The 23,513-nt window shown below is 42.5% G+C and overlaps 1 protein-coding gene across 3 annotated transcripts in view; it reads right to left on the bottom strand.

Annotated features, from left to right (window-relative positions):
• Positions 1-23,513, bottom strand: part of DGKI (diacylglycerol kinase iota) — a 432,523-nt gene that overhangs the window by 4,972 nt on the left and 404,038 nt on the right. For all 3 annotated transcript variants that reach the window (XM_079150095.1, XM_079150096.1, XM_079150097.1), the window contains 4 exons: positions 15,061-15,098; positions 11,738-11,858; positions 3,323-3,359; positions 1,565-1,664 (listed from right to left, as the gene is read on the bottom strand). In XM_079150095.1, the coding sequence (XP_079006221.1) occupies positions 1,565-1,664; positions 3,323-3,359; positions 11,738-11,858; positions 15,061-15,098 (296 nt within the window). The remainder of the gene's footprint in view (positions 1-1,564; positions 1,665-3,322; positions 3,360-11,737; positions 11,859-15,060; positions 15,099-23,513) is intronic.

Here is a 23,513-nt window from a genome sequence, read left to right as displayed (position 1 = left end):
TCTGGGGAGAGTACTGTGTTGAGCAATTATCTGCCATTTGAAATAACATACCAAATAGGCTAGCCAGATGACCCAACTGACCAGCTAGAAATGGGGACACAGCTCAAGTGTGTTTGAGAGGCTTAGGGTAGAATGGATGTATCAAGAGGGCAAGGATGCTGGTGCACAGCCAGGGAAGTGGAGGATTCCTTACAACCCAACCGGCTTAGAAAGGAAAGCGGTCTACCCAGGAGACTAAGTTATTTCACAATGCCTGCTGCAGTCTCAGCAACTTCCAGGGCAAAAACTGCTCATATGCAGAGACTCATTACTTAAATAAGTCTAGGGGAGCTGAAATCATACGTCAAACTTTGAAGTTATATATGTGTCATGGCTGCAGTTATTCAAAATCCAAGTTACTCAGTGCTGGCTTAATGAAAGCCTCATCTACATATTAAAATTCTCCTCTGTGACTCTATGGTTAAGTGGTTGGCCATTCCCTGGAGTCTACCCAGGGTGCTTTAAAACTCTCAGAACTTATAAAAATTCCTTATAGGGTGGCTCTTCTGTATAAACAGCCCGTGCCCCCAGGCTCAGTCCAAGTTCAACTCTACCAAACCACAACTCCACCTTTACTTCACCTATGCACCCTTTCTCCTGGGTGTCCTCGCTACCTTCAAGGTACCCATACACTCTAAATCCACACTTATATAATTTTTGCTGCAAAGACAGTCATCACATTTGAAGCTACACTGCCACAGGCATCAGGGTGAGGTAACAAACAGGTTATACAAACTGTGCCTGAAAACCAAGGTTCTTTGTTAGTTTGTTGCCACATTACATCCTTCTGGGGCAGTGGGGTATTCTGTCACCAAATGAGAGCAACCAATCTGCTAAAACGACACTAGGCTGAATGTTCGAAGAGTATGTCCAAGGGCACATTTAACTTCGTTTAGGTTTCAGTTTCTGCACCTCTCAATGACAGTAATTCCTACCCTAATTTCTGGACTAACTTTTAGGATAAGGAAATGAATGGACAGAAACTTCTAAAAATGAAAGATCAATGGATAACCTCAGGAAAAAAGACTGTTTTCAGATTGTAACCATCTCAAAGCCAGGAAATACCCTCCAGAGAGCCAACAGCTAATCACTTTGGCATCCTTGTATGGAGCCATAAAGCATAGATTTTAAATGACATCAGATTCAGGACTGAAAGTGAAATCCCCAAGGAACTTCTCAGTATCCAGGCCAATGTTTTCGAACATGGTCCTGACCCCTTTCCTGGGGCTTTGGATCTCCCCTCCCCACAATTTGCCTGCTGGAGTTCACCCAAAACCCCAAAGTCCCAAGGCCAGCACGTTCAGAGGTTTATAAAGTGTGACAGGCCAGCACACACCCTCCCTTTGTGCTTATACATTTAAAATGCACTTTCTCTAAATGAAGCACTCTATTTTTTCCTCCTTTTTCCAAAGCCCCAGGCACTTCCATAAGCACAGAAAGGATGCCTGTGCTGGAGCTCAGTCGAAGGCGACAGTGGCCATGATCCCGCCGGAGGGCGGATGTTTGCACTCGCTCATCCAGTTACCTTGGAGTCTGTCTTTCTCAGAGATGCTCCTGCGTCCACCAGAAGCTGGCACACAGCCCGGTTCCGCTGGCAGGCGGCCTTGTGCAGTGCAGTCTCACCCCTAAATCAAAGATGAAATGGGAAGCCACTCATAAAGGGGTTGGGGACAGGCGTGGGGGTGGAGGCAGCAGGGGTGGTGGTGAGGGGACTTGTCCTACTCTTCTGTTGCTGTCCTGTGCTTCTCAGCCCCTTCCCCCAAGGGCAGCTGAGATCAAGCTGCTGGGAAATTTCTGGGAAGGTGAGCAAGGGGGTATCTAAAAATTTACTTTATCATCAATTGACCACTGTATGTGGTTCCAGTCTTTTTTCCACACAGTATTGGTTAACTAGGCTGAGTGACTTTTTTTTTAAACTTGACTTAGCATATACTTGATGGCATTGTCAAACAGACTGATTGCATGGATTTGTCTGAACACCAAGGTAATTCTCTATGCATCTGTTTGGGCACAGCACGAAAGGCATTGTATGGAAGGCACAGAGAGCCACGTGAAAGTCCCCTGCCTTTCTGTCACACCTCACAATGCCTGGTTGATCCTTCAAAAAAATAACCCTAGAAAATCTAACTTGAAAGAAAAAGATTGGCCTCCACTCTGCTCAGCCCACTTTGGGTTCTGTGTGAGTGGCAGGTGGAAGGAGAGGCAGCCCCAGAGGGCATGTGGGAGGCTCATGGAGACCTTCAGGGACCCAAGATCTCCAAGTGGGCAGCAGGCCTGAGACCAGCCTCTCAGTGTGGGAGGGGTGAGGACAGTGGACTTGTCTCCATCTGTGACAGGCAGCCTAGGGAGGAATATATTACCATTCTGAGTTCCAGAGTAAAAAGATGCTTAGTACCATAGAGCTTCATAAAAAATAAAAATAAAAATAAATCAAATGCAACCCATAGAGAAGGCAAATGGGGGTTAGTGGCAGTAAAACTCACTTCAGTGCCAGCGGGACATCCCTGTCTGTGCACCAGCTCTGCAGAGTAATGGCTGCATCCAGTAACTCACAGCTGTCTCCCTCCTCCCCACTGGTCCTCCACTCTATCCATTCCCACTTCCGCTCTCTACCTATTAGCTGCTCACCAGCTCGTTTCTCTCTGCCCCACCTTCTTTATCTCTTACTGAATTTCCTTAAAATTCTCTAGTGTTTCCCACACGACTTTGAGGAGTACTGGTTTAGCCTTCCTTTGTTCCTGTTGGTAAGGCAGTAGGTATTTTGCTTGGCAGTGGAATAAGAAAGTTGTAAACAAACATCAGCTTTGGGACCATCCAAAGCTGATGACCACTTTAGCTACTCTGTGCTCAGTTTTCCAGTGGGGGATGTGACTTGTCCCATGACAGACTGACAGAATCTACGAACAACAGATGCCTTTGGGCACCAGGACTCCATTTCTCACAAACCTCAGGTGAGAAAGAATAAACATAGCGGATAAATACAAAGGTAAATGCATTTATTTAGACTTATCAGCTGTTCAAGATGCACCAGCAAGAAAGTATCTTGTTGGAAGCTCTAAACAATGACTAGCATGTCTGCTCATGCAGTCATTATGACATCTGTCATTAATTTTTATCATAAATTTTTAAATTCAGATTATAAATACAGTTATAAATACAGTTCTAAGTGGACTTTTAAGCAATGAAATTAAAATAATCTCATATGTCTTACAGAGTTTAGTCTTCTCCTAGGTATGTTGTGAAGAAAATAATTGAGACTATGCAATGAAAAGGTAACACTCACGTTTCACTGTCTGCCATGTCCAATAGTTCAGAAGGTCCTAGACAAGAAGAAAGCAAGATTCCCATCATAAATGTGTTCCCAAACTAAACATTAACAGAGAAACTGCCGTTACAGAATCAAAAAGCCTTAGAAAGATGTATTTTCAAAGAGTCATTAGGCAATAGGAATAATGAGACCAAAAAAAAAAAAAACAAGAACTCCTCTGCCTCATGATCACCGATCTCCCAACCTAGAGCCAATAATGGACAGAATGGCTGACACAAAAGATGATATAGTCTCTGCTGCCAAGGGACTTTTGATCAAGTTGAAGAAATAAAATTAACTGGAAGGGAAGAGCTAAAAATTGATTAAGTGGCTGACCAGAGAGACAAGGGTCAATGAGTTGGGCTTTAAGGAATGTTTCTCATTCTCCAGCTACAGGATTATTAGATGGGACCTCCCACAGTACAATGTGACAACTGAAAACACTGTACACATCATTTGGTCCAATGGCTGTATATTAGAAAAAGGGTAAAGTTTTACTCTGTGTAAAACTTCCCTCCTAAGACCTTTAAAAAAATGTTATGATACCTATAAATGATTATAGATCATCATTAGAAATTGAAATAAACAATGAGTTTGCCTTTTCTTGATGCTTTGTTTACTAATTCACATGTCCAATCTGAAAACACTGCTTGGAATGTCCACTGTTCTGCCTTCCGACCACTGTTTCCTTCCCTCAAACCCCTTATCCTTCAATCTGGAGTCCCTTTTCCTACACAAAGTCCCCTCTGACCTCACTGCACAAATTGCATTAAAGACCCCACCTCCATGACCCCTCATTTCATGTGTGACCCTGTGCCTCAACTTGAGTTGGGTAGTACGATTTATCATCTAACCTGGGACCGTCCAAGGCAAGTGGGGATATGCCACGGCATTATTAAGCATGAGGTTTGATCAAGCATTCTAAAATCACCTACTGACTTGTCTCTCATCCTAGACTCCAGTAAACCTCTGGAAGATTTGGCCTGTGCTTTTTCTACCACTGTGTCCTTCTTGGTGCCAGGCTAATACTTAAATATTTGGCTGAATGAACAAATGTGGCAGAGAGCACCAAATACAATTTTAGGTATTGTGCATGTTATTTGTCTTTGTATTGGTGGGGATCAGTATTATTAAAAATCAAAAATTGGGGGAAGAGATTCTAAGTTTCTAACCATGAATGCTATTCACCAAAGAAATGACTGCAATGTCATCAAATTTTCACAATCCTGTTCATCCAGGAGCTAAATCCTCTTTATCTCCTTGCTTTCACTTCTGTCCACTGAGATCAGGTGAATCTTTTTTTTTTCTTTTTATTTCTTTAAGCAACACTAGGGATGGTATGCAGAGCCTCAGGCATGCTAGCTAGGCAAGCCCTCTACTGCTGAGCCACATCCCCAGTCTCCTCCTGATTTCTCTTTCTCTCTCTCTCCTTCCCTCCCTCCTCTTTTTCCTTTTATTCTAATTGATAAATAGGCTTCCTAACAGGTCTCTGCCTGGAATGTAATTACATGAAGAAACTGTTATTTAAAAAAAAAATAAAATGGGAAGCTGGGTTTGTGGCTCAGTGATACAGCACTTGCCTAACACCTCTGAGGCACTGGGTTCGATCCTCAGCACCATATAAAACCAAAATAAATAAATGAAGGTATTGTGTCTAATTTTTAAAAAATGGTCTTTATCACCTGGCTTTCCAAGTTTCCATCCATTATCTACTGTTCATTCCCAAGTATGTGATGAAGTTTACAACCCAATCCTTCCTTCACTGGCACTTTAAGTTTCATTTATTCACCTCAGCTGAACTCGTAAGGGCACAACTGACTATGCAAACTCTGGGAGCTCCCCTCGCTCCCTACCCAGGGCAACCTGTCCTTTTCCAACCTCAGACCCAAATCCAACACATTTTTCAAAGCCCTGTCTATGACAAAGTCCTCTGAAGAGGTAATCTGTGATCTCTGAATTCCCATGATGTTTCCTTGGTTCTACCCTGTGCTATGAATTTGCTTTTCAAATGTATGCTTTATCTCTTAAATTATTATAAATCTCTTGAGTATCAAAATGCTTTTATTGTTTGTGTATCTATCATGTACCTTATATGAAAGATTCAACAAAGACCTAACTCATTTTTAAATATTTGAGAATATTATTTTTTATTGGTTCTTTTTAGTAATACATGATGGTAGAATCCATTTTGATATAATTATACAAACATGGAATATATCATATTCTAATTAGGATCCCAGTCTTACGGATGCACACGATGGTGGGATTCACTGTGGTGTACTTCTGTTCCTCAGTATAATGATCCAGAGGAAACAAGGATGATAATCCTTCTCCCTCCATCCCATACACACATCCAAAGCAGACTAGGGCAGAGATTAGGAGTGAGGCTCCTGGTGTTTTCCCTCTTGGTTCAAAAACTCAGTTCTAACACACACTGGATGTTGGACAAGTTCATGATGCCTTGGTTGTCACGTATGCAAAGCTGGATTAATAGTACTCTCAAAGGTTGTTGTGAGGTTTCCTGAGTCAATATGCAGAATGTGCTTATAACAGTGCCTGGCCCACCATAAGCACCACCTAAACTTTAGGCAGTGAAAACTGTCCTGTTCTCTAGCATAATATAGCTGATCACAACAATCAAAACGAGACATCAGTGCAGGAAGGTGACACAGAAGGGCCACTTCACTCCCACTTGCATTTGAAGCCCCTCTTAGACGCAAGTTGTATGTCAGAGAACCAAGCACTCCAGGCCTTTTCAGTTGCTGACAGGTCACCCTCAACAGGATCAGCAGCAAGAAGGCTCACTGGCCCCATGGACCTTCTGAAGGGCCCCAGACACCTTCAGCAAACCTTTAAATCCAATCATTGTTAAAGGAATTCCAGGAACACGAACAGCCTGGCCTCACCAGTAGTTGTGCCCCCATCATTACTGCTAATTGTACCCCTACCGAGGCAGCAGAGGCCTCTTTCACTTTCTTCTCTATTCAGTCCTGTCAATCAATGCTCTCAGAGCTGCATCTCCACAATGGGTCCAGGGACCTCCAGGGTCCAAGCTTCTCTGCATGGGAGGGAACATGAAATGTTTCAATTCATTACAGCAATGGTTTGACAATCTGATGGTGGGAATAAGGAAAAGAAAGGACATTGTGCCTCACAATATCTGACCAAAATCATTAAAAGTGCAGCCAACTCAGTTATTCCAGGGTTGATTTTCCAGTTCATGCTTCTGGCATGCCTGTGGCCAGAGAAGAGGTACTGACACTGAAACAGTCACTTGCTCTTAATTAACATCTAAAGAAACTCCAGTTAATGGTTTGGGTATGACTTGGAATGATCAATTTATTTAACCCCTAAGTCCTTTCTCCTTCCATTAACCCAATCACAGAATACCAACGTTTTTTGTTTTTTTTTTTTAAGTGCTGGGGATCAAACCCAGTCCCCAGAGCCTGTGCATGATAGGCAGGTGCTCTACCATTGAGCTACATCCCCAGACCCCTGGAACATTTTGTGCGCTGGCAAGCAAATGGCCAACGAAAAAGAAGGGGAAGGTGGCAGCCAGCTCATTACAAATGGCAGTGGGGAACTGCTTTTAATAGCACAGGTACATTTTCTCATCATTTTTTGAGCCTGCTTTCAAAGGCCTATGTTTGCACTGTGTTAGCAAGAAAGGGCTACACAGTAAGACACAGGAAGAGTGGCTGCCGAGGTTGAATCCTGATACAGGTGTGATATCCCAGTTGGTGTGTTCTGCACTACCCTATCGGGGCCTTGCTTTTACACCAGTCTGTGCTGTTTAGTCATCTTGTGCAAGATTTGGGGTGGTCAGAGAGATGAACATAATCAACAAAGGTCACAAAATTTTTCTTGAAGAAAAAAATATATACAAAAAAATAGGCCCTAAACCAGGTGCAGTGGTGCAGGCTTGTAATTCCAGTGGCTTGGGAAGCTAAGGTAGGAGGATCACAAGTTCAAAGCCAGCTTCAACAACTTAGCAAGGCCTTAGGAAATCAGCAAGACCTTATCACAAAATAAATAAATAAATAAAAAGGCCTGGGGATGTGGTTCAGTGGTTAAATATTCCTGGGTTCAATCCCTGGTACCAAGATAAATAAATAAAATAAAATAAAATAAAATAAAATAAAATAGTACCTACAATTTTTAGAAGATTGAATCTCACTAATTAAAAAGGACAAAAAAAAAAAAAAAGGAGAAAGGAGAGAAAAAGAATAAAGCCTAAATTTCTTCAATTTACACAACAAGCAGTATTTGGGTTTGGGGCTTACTTTACATATGCATAAATTCCTTTTGTGGATTCCATGTCTTCTCCCCTAAAGAAAATTTGTCAGCAGAGAGCTGGCTATTGTTCCCAGAATATAAAAGGAAATTTTGGGTGTCTGCCTTCCCACTCACATTCTATCTCACAACTGATCTATACCCCAAAGCAAAGGAAAATCTCTAACAAATAAGTATGGGTATACATTTCTCGTCACTTTTTCCCTGTTCTTCCTGAACCCTGTACCTGTTGACACTGGAACCCAGCATAGCACACTTACATGCAGCCTCTACCTCCTGGTTATTTGTCCTTAACTCATGTCTCTTGCTATCGTTAGAAATTCAGAGGGCAGAGACGATATCATATATATGCATGAGTTTGGGCAAATAACCTAACCTCATGCTGCTTCCGTTTTCACCCTCAGTCAAATGGACATGAGAACTCACTTACTGGGAAGAATTGTTGAAAGAATTAAACATGCTAATACACTTAGCATCTAGCACAATAAACCTTAATGTGATGATTGCTGTAACGTTTTTCCTCAAAAGTGTCTGAGACCATTTTTTTAAATGAATGATTGACATGTTTAAATCATATTAGTTCACAGACAATATGTTTTTTCCTCAGAGAACTATCCATAATTGAAACATGGATTCAAAGGACTGTACCATGTGGGAAATGGCCTGGAAAGTAAAGAACAATCTATTAAGGGGAAATATACATCAGTATGCAGGCGAAGTCCGGAGAACATGAAAGGAGGCAAAACTCCACAAATCTTTCATGGTGGTAAGGAGTCAAGCTTTCCTAACTGCAAGGACTCAGTCCATGGGCTCTTCTCTGGGCCGCCCTGGTCCTTGCTGGTGTGACTCTAACTCTATCGCCCATATTGCATTTGTGTTATATACGAGGTGCCCTTTGTATCATGCATTAAATTAAATTTGCTTCCCACACCAATGCATCCAAATCCCCTTTGCTATTCCTTCCACCTCCCCATGGCCTCTCTCCCTTTCTCCCTCTCTCTCAGGACTCATTTCCCATTAGTCTCCCTGACACTGCCAGCAGACCATTCCAAATCCTCCTCTGCCCCGGGACAAAGGCTGCACAGATGTGGGGAGAGCTGGCACTGGGAATGCTAACAGCACTGTCATCCCGGCCCAGCGGGAAGGTGGTCGTTTCTCTCTGGGACCAGAGGCTGAGAAAAGGGGGTTAAAAAAAAAAAAAAAAAAAAAAAAGAAAAGAAAAGAAAAGAAAGATTGAAGGCAGAAAAAGAGGGAAGACAAAATAACCCATTGAAATCAAAAAGGAAATGCATGAGTGAGATTTCTATCAGGAAAAACAGTGGGGGGCAATGGGGTAGGCATGGGGAGAATAAAAAGAATTTTGCGTAGGGTGAGGATTGGAACAAAACAACACAAAAGTCTCTGGGAGGGGTAAACTAGGGGGAGGGAGCCCCAAAAATGGTGGCTGAAAGGAGTTGAAAAGCGGGAGCCACCATGGGGAATCTCAGCTGGAATCCCTGCATCCTTAGCCTCTGCCCTGTCTCTGGAATTGTTAGCTCTCTTCCTCCTTGGTTCTCTTTCAACCCTCTAAATGCCCAGATTCCAGTTTTTCATAAAGGAAAGCAGCATGCTGTATGTGTGAGAGAAGAAGGCCAAAGGAAGGGGCCTCCCGTGGCGTTTTCAGAACACAACACACATCTCACTTCCTGCAGCCCTCGGCCCTTTGAAAGAGCCCTTCGAAGAGGAATATGCTGCTGATCCTCCTGACCTGGAAGACAACCTCCTCTCATGGCTCCCATCCAGCAGGTGTTTTCTTGGTCCTTACCCTAAATGCCCCCTGAAGAAGCAGGCCCAGCAGATGGTGAGGGACTTAGAACAGTAAAGATGCCCTGAGCCATGAATCACCCGAGGGCCACACAGAGTGCCACCTTGAAAGGGGCCCGCTGGTTCTTCAGGACCTTTCTCAGGCCTTTGAACAGTTTTGGATTTATAGTATCTGAAGCTGCAGGAAAGACATGGACCAACGTGGATCAAGTTGTAAAAAAATTAAAAAAGAATCAAGAGACTTGCTGCATTCAAGAACTAGGGGGATGTGTTCTCTTGATCTTTGGCATAGCATAGAAATTTCACTCATTTAGTTTTTTATTTATATGGATTCAAATTGATCAGACTTACCTACTGTAAACATGTTGCTTATCTTTAAATATGATGCCATAGCCTGGTAAACAACCTAAAGGGCTTCTGGAAGCCCTTTAGAAAAGGCTCCTTCACTTCGGTCAGGCCAGGTGATTCCAGAGTTGTCACCAGTACTAGGTTAGGAGAGACTATTTCAATCAGCAGAGACCCCATTAAGAAGGTGATTACAGAGCAGAGATAGAGTAAGGTTTTCATTTACTTGTTCCTGAGTTCAAAAACAGGATGATTTAAAGGGGTTTCTATAATTTAAAAGAGATGTATGGTTCTGCAAAGACAGTTTTCAACTTCAATGCACAGGTTACTATACACTGTATCAGCAACTGAAGATGTTACGAAAACAAATGAGCACTTAGCTCTTCCAGGACCAAGTGACTATGTCAAAATATTTCACGTTCATATTCCTAAGTAAATAGAAATGAGGAGACGGATGATTAAAAATAATCGGTAATGTATACCAGAATGAAAAAAATGAATTTCAATACAGATCAATTGCAAATGAATTTTCATTGTTCAGCTACAATAGTAAAGATTAATTAAAAATGCCGTCCATCAAAAATGCAGTGATTCTTGGACTGACAGTGGAAAGATTTGTTTTTCAGTCAGAAGAGATCTATTTACTTCACTATCTTCAGTCTTTCTCCCAGGCATCTCCTGGCCCATTGGAGATTCGGGTGGGACAAGAACAAAGGACATCCTCTGAGGCCTTGGGAACTCTTTCCTGTGAGTGAAGTTATAGAATGACTGGGAATCTTGAGTTTGTTTCTTTTTTCTCATGAGCATAAACACTCAACCAATTAACAAACTCTAAACAAAGCTCTAATCTGCTACTATCTACAACCTGAATTTGGGTGCAAACTGAATAGGCCCCACACTCACTATCAGCACTCAAAGAAAGTCTTCCACGATCTCGGTGGACCTGTCTTCAGACACAGTGAGCTTTCCCACCTTCTCCTTTCAACTAGCCTAGCCAGGCAGACCTCCCCACCCCACCATCCATCCCTCCCTTCCCCTGCCCAGCCTTCCACTTTTCCTGTTCTTTATTTCTAGAAACACAGTAAACATGAGAAACTAACGTAATGAGAGAGGCTTGATATTCATCATCTGTATTAATGCTTCTAACAGGCTTTTAGAGACAGGTGCTCTAGAGCTTGCCACATCCAGCAAATGATCCCTTGAGGAAATGTTCTGGGAGGTGAGTATGGCTGGCCAGGGGACACAAGAGTACCAGGCATTTCAAAGAGAATAAAGCATGACTTGAAAAGATGAATGGGATTCAAACAGAAGAAACTGAGAAATTAGAAAGATGAAAAAATCATAGCCATAAGTCCTCAGAATGATCAACTACATATATTGATTAGGTAGTTGATCTCAATCAGTTAATTTACATGAAAAAATGCTTTATGAAAATAAAACACATTATGCCAGACTGCATTTGATTTTGTCCTTTATATTTTTTTTTGGGGGGGGCGTGTACTGGGGATTGAACCCAGGGGTGCTTAACCACTGAGCCACATCCCCAGCTCTCTTTTGTATTTTATTTAGAAACAGTGTCTCACTGAGTTGCTTAGCACCTTGCTTTTGCTGAGGCTGGCTCTGAACTTGCAATCCTCCTGCCTCAGCTTCCTGAGTCACTGGGATTACAGGAGTTCACCACCATGTCCTATGTTTTTAAAAATCAATGAGCCAAAAATAGCCTACAAGGATTTCCATATGCTGACGGCTTCTATTAATTACTTGGTTAAGATGACCCATAAGTACCAGTGATCTGCAACCTGGCTGCCTCAAATAAGCTGGGAGACTCAGTTAAAATGGAACTGGCAGTCTTTCTTTCTCATTGTGAAGACAACCTGTCTGAATGTCAACCTAGAAGATGCCTCTACTTCATGCACGAGCGGTCTTTGGTAAGTTCTTGTGCCTACTCACCGTGGTCCAGGATGTATTTCACAATCTCCCCATTGCCAGTTTTGGCTGCGTAGTGCAGCAGTGAACAGTGGTCTGGTCCCTGGATCAGCAGACTGCCTCCATTTTTATAACTTTCTATCAGCTGAAAGAGAGAAGTGTGGAAAGAGGCTCAGGCAGAATTCACAAGGAGAACAGCTGAATGGTCATAAAATAAGAGTAATGAAGCAAACCACAAATGTTTCCAGCCTCAGAGGACCTAGAAAAATGTCAGAGATGAAGTGGCATTTTGGGACTGTGATATCACTCACGTAGTTGGCTGGTGTCTCACCTGGCCCTAGTGAAGGTCTGAGGTATCGAATGGCCCAAGGAAACTGAAACATTCTTAATTGCTGTTCTCTTTTTCTCTTCTAAGTTCTAGTCTCTGTCCCACAGGAGTGAGGGGTAGAGAAGACAGCAAAGACTTCCCTTCCCTAGGTTGGCTCAGTACTTTTTCAAGTGAGAGAATAATTATTGCAAAAAGAACACATGGCTGATAGCTAAGCTCCTTTCCTGTGTCCTTAAGCTTTTCTTTAATCATGAATCTAACTACCAAGTAGAAGAGCTGCGTCTCATTTTCCTGAACACAAGCATTCCCATGCACACATGCATACAGCCACTGTGCATGCTGCCTTGCTCATCCAGACCTGCAGCCTGGCCTGAGGCCTTCTGATGATCATCCAGCATATACCCTGAAAAGTTAGATGATTTGTGGGATGAAAACAAACGATGGAGAAAAGAATGTAGTTCCCATGGGAGGAAAGATTGATGGGGGAACATCTGGCAGACTAAGAGTAAGGTGGCTAAATGAGGAGGCAGTCTAGGTTCATGAGCTGTTGAACGTTACAGAAAGTGCGAACGGGTCCCTGTTCTCCAAACTGCGGAATATTCGGACAGGAAGAGCTTTCCTGAAGCTTCTCGAGGGTAGTCTGAGGATGAATAACTGAGCCAGTCATCAGCGAAGGGAACACAGAAACAAAGTTGAACATGACTCAGTCATTGGTCTGTAGGCCTCCCAATCCGCTGGGAAGACATAGGTGTAAAGAATTGGAGTGGTGGAGTGGGACGCTACTGGGTTAGCAGAGGGACACTAGGTGGCCACAAAGTGGGATGCAAAAGAAGCCATGCAATCCTGCCTAGAAAACAGATCAATGATGGCTGAATGGAGGTGAGGGGCTCGTGGGGATCTCCAGCCCTAAACTGCGGGGCAAGAGGATGGAAAGAAGCAGCCAACACCCTTCTCTCACCATCTAAGAGTGTCCTGCTCTGTTCAACTCCAGTGGCAACCTTTCTTTGTGGGTAGATTCAGAAAGGCTGGATGGGAGCACAGAGCCAGCCAGAGCCAGCCACCCAGCTGCCTTGACCCTGCCTTTCTCAGGGCTTTTAGACACTGGGACTACCAAGTTAGCTCACAAACACCTCATGCAGCCCAGCCATACAGGAGCTACGTGTGATAGCACACCCCCGAGTGGTTCCTGGGATCTTCTCTTCTCAGTCTTTCTCTCTTCCTCCCTCTCTCATACACACACACACACACACAACCAGTTTAATATTTAATTTGTATTGTACTTTCTATGCAGGAGAGAGAAACAGAAGATTGAGAAGATAAGAAAGGAAAAAAATGTACAAAAGAAAAAGGCTGAAAAAAAAAATTTAGCCCCTAAATTTCATCCCTCAGTAAATAAGTTGTTAGTAAGTCACGTTTTAGCCATTTAGGACATCATTATACTATAGAATGTAGGAAGACAATCAGTGGGATGTAGTGATTTCCTGTATTTCAAATTATACTCTGCTAATTACTACAAATGTATGGTGATATTCGAGGACCTGGAATGCAGCTGCCTAACTAAAAGCACACAGAAAATAAAGTGAAAAGGTTTCAGATGTGTGGTGCTTTGCAAATGTTCTGGCTGAGAGGTTCTCCAAGGGCAAGGATCTGCCTTGCTCTCTTCTTTACTTCCCACCAGGTCTACCAGAAGTCCTTACAGGTATAGGACGGTGCAGTTCATTGCTGGCAAAAGCAATGAACTCATAGTTACACTGCTTAGGGGCACACTAATCCCCTGGGTACTAATTCTAGTGTCACTATGATCTGGGCACTAGCACAGGTACCATTTTCAGAATTATGTGACCACAGGTGGCAGTTGACCAATATATTTACAACCTTCTTCTATTATCCTGCGAGTAACCTGATGAAAACATAGCACAGGTATTCCTTGATCTGTCCAATATATGTACTTAAAGAAAGGTATTTCTCAGTTTTCTTCTAAGGCACATGGGTAGTCAATCTACCCTGGAACTTTCCTACTCTGCTGATGGGTAAGGCACAGACTCCACCCTGAGGCAGTTGACCATAGAGCAGGTCAGCACCTCTGGAGTAATACAGGGACATATGGGCAGTCGTGAGTCCTCATGCCTGGAAATGATATGAGACCAAACAGACTTTTGAGAACACTCATGGGTGATATTATATAATGCACATTTTTATCCCTATCACGTTTAGCTGTTAAAAGATGATTAACACAAGAATATGCGTAAAATAGCTAACATTTTAGATCCCTTTCTCTGTAATGCAGATGATCGTGACAATATTACATGCATGATTACATTCAATCCTCACGGTAAACCAAAGAAAGGGGCAATATTATTATTTTGTTTTATGGATGAAGAAACTGAGACACAGAGAGAATTCAAAAATGACACAAAATCTCAAATGTAACGAATAGTAGAGCCAAGGTCTGAACTCAGGCAGGCAGTCTGACTTCAGAATTTATAGTCACTCCCAAGGCAGCAGTGACCATTTCCTTTCCTTGGAACTAAATTTACCAGAGGGTACACAGGTAAAATGTTCAAAATGGACCAGTCAGTCTTGGGGTTTTTTAGCACAGAACTGTAACAATGGAAGATGTGAGCACTATCCCGGAGGATGCATTTCTGGCTATTGTCCAGGTTATTCTTTCAAATGTATTCATTCAATACCTGTCTGAAAAGAAATTCTTTAATTTCTCAAATGTCAGCTTATAAAGAGCAGGAACTCTGGGCACTGTGGCTGGGGATCCTGGGCATGTGCTTCATGGTAATGAATCCAGGCACTCAGCGCCTTTGCCAGTAGGAATACAGAGAGACTATGAGGACTCCCCTCTCTCCCTGCTCTGTTCTCAACCATATCCTTCTTCCTTCTTCTCAGCCAGTGCAGACAGCGGGGGGGATAATCCATATACAAGATCTTGAAAACAAGATCTGGTGAACAATAACGTTGACTGGAAATTCCTAACAAGTCACCAAATTTGAGAAGAGAGATTGCTTACCTTCATAAGATCACCAGCTATTACTGCCTGCAAAATTGCTGCAAAAGACAAAAAAGAGATGTCCATTAGTAGAAGACCCTCTCTTTAAAATCTTACAAAAAGTCAGGTGCGTGTTTTGAAGAGGCGGTCTACGGCGGTCTGTTTGGGGAGAACCTGGAGAAAGAAGCACGCCCACGGTTGAGTCTTAGTCAGACAGAGAAAGGTCCTCCTCAGCCATTCCCCGCCCAGGCACCCGTCTCATCCACTATTCTGGAGCTTTGGGGAGAAACTGTCCTGCTCCAGTGCAGCAAAGACAGCATGAAATTTAGAGTTGCACAGCTTGGATTCAAATCTTAGGTCGGACACCAAGGAGCTGTGGAACAGTGGGTGAATTATTTTAACCCCTTGAGCCTCAGTTTCCACAAATGTAAAGAAGAAAGTCTTAACCTTATGGGAGGCTAAAAGTCCTGTGGGTGTCCCTAATTAGCCATAGATGCTGAGGAAGTGTCTAATCATGGCTAGTCCCTTCTTCCATTTCCTTCTCCTTAGCTCTCTTTGTGTTGAAGAAATCACCAGTCATTTTGATTGAAAACTCACTGCTGTTGATATTAAGAGACTAGAGACAACAGAGGAAACCATTCTATTTTAATCATACCTAATGATTTATGCACCTCATGTGGGATATGGAAAGGAAATAAGAAAACGTGATTGACAAAAGGGAAAACTCTATGTGTGTCTGAAGACAATTATGGTTCTTATAGGGAGCCATTTACACCATAATGGAAAGAATCCTCTTAAAAAAATATCATGTCAATTCTGAAACTACTCAAACATAGATATTCAGGTTTTGAAGTCACAAAATTTTAGAAGAAAAATAATGTAAATTTATTTTGCAAAGTGGCATTTTATTCTTCTTGCTTGAGTAATTTCTCAGGTAGAGTTAACCAAAAGTGAAGTACTATGCAACAAAGAACATGGAGCCCTGGTGCCCCTGAGCAAAGCCCTCAAGGCTTTCTAAGGCTCCTTGTAGAGTCCTGGGTGAGCAGATGCAAAGGGCCATGTGGAACTCTCTCAGTGGCACAGGCCTGAGCATCTACCTTTAGCTGAAGCCTGTAAAAGCTATGGTGATGAGGAGGCAAGTTGAAAATAGATGGTAGGAAGATGCAGGGAGGAAAATGGAGGACAATGGAAAATGGGAAAGGGAGGGAGGAAAGATTCCTCTCCATCTGAAACCGTCCGAGGGTGTCTTTCCATCTTCTTATGAATCCAGCACATGGTAGATGCCTACCAGTTAGTTATTGAGTTGACTGAAAAGAAAGAAAGGAAAGGAAAGTAGTGGGAAGGGAGAGAGGTGAACGTGACACACAGGGAATAAGATCATTGTCAAAAGAACCTCAGGAAGCATCCTGCTTCACTCTGTGTTTTAGAAGTAGGGACCTTGGCATCTGAAATTAAGTGACTCTCTAGGGGCACACAGCAAGTAGAGGCCCGGACAGCATTATCAGGCAGGTCCCTGTCCAGTCCAGGCCGCTGTCCAGTGCCCCCATGAGCTCTCTGTGCACAGAGCTCTACTGGTCTCTGTAGAAGGTAGGTACCTGGTGGTAGAAAATGGGGGTGCCAGGTGTGTAGCACTGTGGGAAAAAGTACTGGACTGGGTCTGATTCTAACTCCGCAATTTATTGGGCCCATAAATTTAGGAAGGTATTCAGTCTTCGAGTTTTCTCATTAACAGGTATACTGCTCACCTTCACACCAAGGATCAAAGTTCAAAAAGAGTTTCGTGGACTGGTTGTATAAACAGAAGACGTAATTCTCAGGACTTCTTTCGCTGCACGTAAGTACATGAAAAAGACATGTGGACGTTTGAGAAAGAGTCTTCCAGTGAGGGTAAACTTGACAAGGGAAGTTGGACAGACAGCTCTGTTAACATAGCACCCAACAGACTGAGAAGCACAGATAAAAAGCCATGGATGGCACTTAGCTTCACGATGTAAACCCTATAGCAGAGCACGGGAAGAAGAGTTAGCAGTCGCAGAACTGAGGGAACAAATCAGTTGGACTTTTATGCTACAGGATGTTCCCTTGGTTGCAGTAGAATATTCAGAGTATGAAGGAAATAAAGTCAGAAAATGACTCAGAGGAGTAGTTAATATATGGCCCTGTAACTCACAAAGCAGATCATATTCAAACCTTTTCTCTTAAAAAAAAAAAAGAGTAGAAATGAAAAGTTGTACCCCATTTGTGTACGAGGAATCAAAATGCAATCTATAAAAATAAAAAAAAAATTGATGAAGAAGAATAAAATTGGAGAAATGATAAAAAACAAAAAGAGAGAAAATAGAGAAAGAAGAAAAGAAAAAATGAATTAATTAAAACACTTGCATAATAAAATGTGCAGCATGTAAACAATAAATCAAGATCATGAAGGAATTCCTCAGGTGAAAGCTTTATGGATCTCAATCAATCAATCAATATGAGAGGCTGGGTTAAAACTTATTAGCTAGTGGTTTAGTTAAAAAAAAATAAAAACTTCTTGGAGTTAGTGTAGGCCAACTCATTTGTGATAAATTCAATTAATTAGCAAAGAAGGTTTGGAACCCTTGCAGAATGAAGGAAGGATGTGAACAAAGACATGGTAGTTAAAAGCTGTGGTGTCTAAGGAAATTGCAAAGAGCTCTACATTGTCACATCAGAAATGTCTCAGGCCAGTGCAGTGGCGCACACCTGTAATCCCAGTGACTTGGGAGGCTGAGGCAGGAGGATCACGAGTTCAAACACAGTCTCAGCAAAAGCAAGGCCCTAAGCAACTCAAGTGAGACTCTTTCTCTAAATAAAATCACCATAGGGCTGGGGATGTGACTCAGGGGTCAAGTGCCCCTGAGTTCAATCCCTGATATCCCCTTCCTGCCCCCCCCCCCCACTCCCCATAAAAGAAGTGGTCTCAGCTCACATGCTACAGAGTATCACAGAAGCCACTCCATATGCCAGGATGAGGCACTTGGATTCTACCCTGTAGGTGTTGAGAAGCTATGGAAGAGTTAAATGTAAATCAAGGGAGCGAATAAATGTCCTTACGCAGGTCAGTCTGATTCTGCTCCTCCCCTTTTGAAAACAGTTATGGCCTGCTCTTAAGCTCATTCCCCCAGATTGCCCACAGTAGAGCCTCTTTCCACTTTTACCCCAGGACATTCACAAGCATTGTTATTTATGTTTGTTAGGGTCCAACAGCCTCCTAGTTTGATGTCCCAATGAATACCTAGAGAATCATATAACAGAATCATAACCACAAATAATCTCCATTGTACTGAATATGGAAAGCATGAATATTTATTTTTAAGTCAAGCAATATACCCAAGGGTAGCTATTATGCAAACATTATTAGGAAGAAGGCTCACTTCTCTCTCCTGATTAATGTCCTTCCTTATGAACACTGTTGTTTAAGATCTCTGCATAAAGAGAACCTGAATCCATTAGTATTCAACTCCAGATAATAACCTTCTGAAAGATCAAGCTTGAAAACAAATAATGAGTTGTTATGATTACAGTATTATTCTTCATTTCTTGAGCTCTGAGCTTTCCTTTTTGTCTTTTCCAAAACTCCTTCCACTAAAGAAACAAGGCTTCAAACTTCTAGAAATAAGGGAAGTTAAATTGTTAACAGGACGAAAAGGTTATTGAATAGATGAATAATAAGTTTCCTGGAAAATGAAATCACATAATTTCTTCCTTTGTAGGAAGACAGGAGTGTAAGGGGTGGAGAATGAGAGGACATTTGTCATTTTTTAGGGGTTGGAAGTTTCATCATGGGTCCACATGCAGTGGTATATTTTTTCCTTCCATGCTATGACTTCAAATAAATTGCTGCCCACTGCACATCCCAAGACAGAACCCTGCGGACGCCAGGGGCAACTGCCTGCCTTCCCTCTCACAGACTCTCTTTGTTAAAGCCTGGATTCCTAAGAGTCTGGATGTGCTCAGACCTGGTGTGTGGAAGGAAAAGTTGACTTCTGTCACATGGAATCAAGAAAGGCAGAAGAAAACCTCAATGATTCCATTGTTTATATCCCTCTAAAATTATGTTGAAACTTCATTCCCATTGTTGAGGACCAATTAGGAGGTGGGGACATTTGGGGAAGTGATTCAGTTATGAGGGCTCCACCCTCTTGAAAGAGATTGATGCCCTCGTGATAGAGACTTCAGAGAGCTGCCTGGCCCTTCCATCTTTTCTACCTTGTGAGGACACAGCTTTTCCCCTCTTGGCTACCTTGAGAAGGCAGTGAGAAGTGCCATCTTGGAATCAGAGAAAGTCTTTATGAGATACTGAATCTACTGGCATTGTGATATTGGACTTCACAGCTTCTAGAACCCTGAAAATAAATGTCTACTAGGTATACATCAACTCATCTATGGTATGTTGTTAGTACAGCAGCAGGAACTGATCTAGAGCCATTCTCCTTTCTCTCAGAACAGCCCTGTTCAAGGTGGTGGGGATGCAGCTGGGCTCAGAAAAAACTCCACAAAGTACAAAATAAGACCTGACTATAATTAGGAAGAGATATTTTGTCATTGACTAAGGATTCAGATGGCTTGGGTTTAAGTCCTTAGCTAACTAGGACCATGGGCAAGACAGCTTACTAAGCTTCAGTTCTCTCTTGGAAGATTAAAAGAGTTCTTCTGTGGTCTCTGTTTTACAAACACACTCAAGATACAGAGAACCTGACCTCAGGGTCATCTCTGCAGAACTGTGTGAAAGCCCTGATGCTCTCACCTGGCTCTGTAGAAAAACAATTATTTTAGACTAAGGATAATTCTATCACTAGAATTTGGCATATGACTACTTCTGAAGGCATAGTTTAAGGTTATGATCTCTGATATGCAGATTAAAGTTGTTAGGAATAAAAAGTCTATAGAAAGTGTCAAAGTCACATTTACAGTATGTTGGACTTGCAATAAGTCAACTAAAATAACTACATTACGTATATAAAGTACAACCAAAACCTGTGCACGTATGACTACTTTTAAAACTTTAATCTTTCATATCCAGTTATTTTTCAACTTGTAAAGTAACTCTCTTACTGAATTGATTGTCACCTGATTTTGGTAGCAGTCCTTCACTTTTTAAAAAAAAAACTATTGCAGAAAAAAAATTAAAAGTCAAAACAAAACCTACTGAAGAAACAATGGCTTGTGGAAAAATGGGGGAAAAATAGATGATTCACTGAGAATCTAAGTATATTTGGATTTGGCAAGTTCTGCAGAGTTTTTACTCAAGTTTTTCATGTGCAAAGCAAGAATTATAACCTTAAACTATCCACTTACAAGTACTTACGCTTTTTGTTCTAGACTTGCTATTGTCCTCAGTCTAATGCTCTTCTGACTTAGATGTGAATAGAGGGACTTGGGATGGGAAGAGACATTCCTGGGATCACACAGATAGTTAGCGAAGGAGCACAGACACAAAAGACTTTTATTTCATTTACTGACCAACCTCCCTTCTCCCCAGGTCCAGTTCCTTCAATATAATACGTTGTTTCTCCTTTGTTTTTCTTGGAGCCAGATGACAAAAATGTAAAACAACACCTCACGAGTGTTTCAAAATTGTATGACATACACACAAAGTGAAGTAACTTAATTGAGGGTTTTAAGCACAATGTTTCTTGTTACAACGAACGTGAATAAACAGCCTGGCCACTGCAAATGCTGTCCTCACGGTTCCCTTGGCCTGCTCATGACCCCAGTCCTCAGACTTTCCCTCTCCATCACTGTTACTTCCTGCTTGGCACCAGGCAGCTCATACATTCAGCCCCCCAAGAACCCACTTCTCTCGGATCCCTGTGTCCACACGGCCTCTCCTGTCTTCACCTCACCAGGGGCATGCCGTCCAGTCTCTCTACTGTGTGAGCAGCCAGCCATGGTTCACGTGCAACTACCTGTGAAGGCTTCGCTCACAAAGAAACGGAACGCAGTGTCATCGTTAAACATGGCAAAGGTCATCCAACACTCAACGGCACAGATAGCCACTGTGAAATATGCTAATTAGGCACAAATGGGAAGCAGCTCAACCAAATGATAGTAACTAATATTATTTTACATACACAAACTGAACGAGTCCAAGATGAGGTGAGAAAAAGGAGAAATTCGAGATTTCTAAGGAACTCTGCATTTTAATCTAGGCCTAGAGGAGGTTTTGACAATAGGGATAAGATATGTGATAAGTTATTTCTTATCCTGAAAGCTAAAATGCTGAGGGATGTTTCAAAGAATCTACTCAAACAGATTTATGATTATTCTTATAATGATATGCAAATCTGTATCAATCAACTCTTACTGCATAGCAAGCCATCTCAAAGCATAGTGGCTTGCAACACAACAACGATCATTTTGCTGAAAAGTCTGTGTTTTGGGCACGGTTCTGAAGAGAGAGAATGTCTCTCTTCCACTGTTAGCTGTGTGACCCTCTTGAATCCCGACCAGACCCTTGGCTGTGTGTGGGCACTGGCTGCAGCTGGGGTCCTCCATTCTTCCCAGGTGGGCTTCCCAGGGGTTGCTGGGGCTTCCTGGGGAAATGGCAGCTGGCTTCCAGAGGCAACCAGCCCAAGAGAACCCAGTGGAGGCTCCTCGCCTTGCCTTGGAAATCACAAAAGGCCCTTCCTGCTGAAGTTGCAAGCTTGCCTATATTGAAGGAGGAAAGACACAGACTGCACATCTCAGTGGGAAGAGTGTCAAAATACCTTTGCAAAATCAGTGTACAGGACAGGAGACAAGGCGTAACTGTTTTAGGAAGTACGAACTGTCACATCACATACTTGCCTTTCTTCCTGCAGCTCTAAGCAATCGTTCTTTCAAAGAAGTAGTTCATAGTTCTTTTTTATTTTTCTGCTGAGGTATTCATGACATAAAGCAGATGGCAGGCACTGTATGTATCATATATACCACACACAGAATGCAGTCGGAGAAGGCTGTCAGTCAGGGTCAGAAACATTCCCCAACACGAAGTGAAAGTGGTCCCCAACTCTACCACTCAAAACCCAACACAATTCAAGTTTGTGATGTGACAGGTTATTTTCTACAAGCAGGGCATTATCTTCCTTTCTAAACTCTCAACTTGCAATGTGACTTCGTCCAGTGATCTCTTAAGCCCTTGGGAAGCCCACCTTGGGAAGAATGGAGGACCCCAGCTGCAGCCAGTGCCCACATACAGCCAAGGGTCTGGTCGGGATTCAAGAGGGTCACACAGCTAACAGTGGAAGAGAGACATTCTCTCTCTTCAGAACCGTGCCCAAAACGCAGACTTTTCAGCAAAATGCTCATTGTTGTGTTGCAAGCCACTATGCTTTGAGATGGCTTGCTATGCAGTAAGAGTTGATTGATACAGATTTGCATATCATTATAAGAATAATCAAAATCTGTTTGAGTAGATTCTTTGAAACATCCCTCAGCATTTTAGCTTTCAGGATAAGAAATAACTTATCACATATCTTATCCCTATTGTCAAAACCTCCTCTAGGCCTAGATTAAAATGCAGAGTTCCTTAGGAATCTCGAATTTCTCCTTTTTCTCACCTCATCTTGGACTCGTTCAGTTTGTGTATGTAAAATAATATTAGTTACTATCATTTGGTTGAGCTGCTTCCCATTTGTGCCTAATTAGCATATTTCACAGTGGCTATCTGTGCCGTTGAGTGTTGGATGACCTTTGCCATGTTTAACGATGACTGCAAAATGTTTAACTGCGTTCCGTTTCTTTGTGAGCGAAGCCTTCACAGGTAGTTGCACGTGAACCATGGCTGGCTGCTCACACAGTAGAGAGACTGGACGGCATGCCCCTGGTGAGGTGAAGACAGGAGAGGCCGTGTGGACACAGGGATCCGAGAGAAGTGGGTTCTTGGGGGGCTGAATGTATGAGCTGCCTGGTGCCAAGCAGGAAGTAACAGTGATGGAGAGGGAAAGTCTGAGGACTGGGGTCATGAGCAGGCCAAGGGAACCGTGAGGACAGCATTTGTAGTGGCCAGGCTGTTTTTTCCCATTCATTAGCAGAAAAAGAGTTGGTGCTTAAAACCATCAATTGAGTTTTGTTCAATATGTATGTCATGCATTCACAAAACTCTTTGGGGAAGATTATCTGTTTACCTGTTGGTGGAATTAGGAATTCAGTCTCAGGTGGGCTCTGTCCCTAGAGTCTCCTTAATAATCAGATGTGAGAGAAAAGCCTTCCCTGATTTCCCCACTATGTTTCTCTTTCAACCAAACTGCAGCTCCTTGGACTCCAGGTTTACATTCTTCCCGTTCCACCTCCAAGCCTCTTCCTCCAGTGAAGAAACACGGAGTGAAGGTGAAGAGCTCACATCTCACCCTGCTTATCATCTCACTGTTACTGGGATTAATCCATCAGTGGCACCAGAGGCCATTAAATATTACATTCAAACAGCACCTGGGCCAAATCCATTCTAGACTCTGTCACCATAGATGGAAGAC

This window comes from Sciurus vulgaris, assembly GCF_902686455.1.
Source record: "Sciurus vulgaris genome assembly, chromosome: 8".
Classification (NCBI taxonomy): Eukaryota; Metazoa; Chordata; class Mammalia; order Rodentia; family Sciuridae; genus Sciurus; species Sciurus vulgaris.
This window is presented reverse-complemented; position numbering and strand designations above follow the sequence as displayed.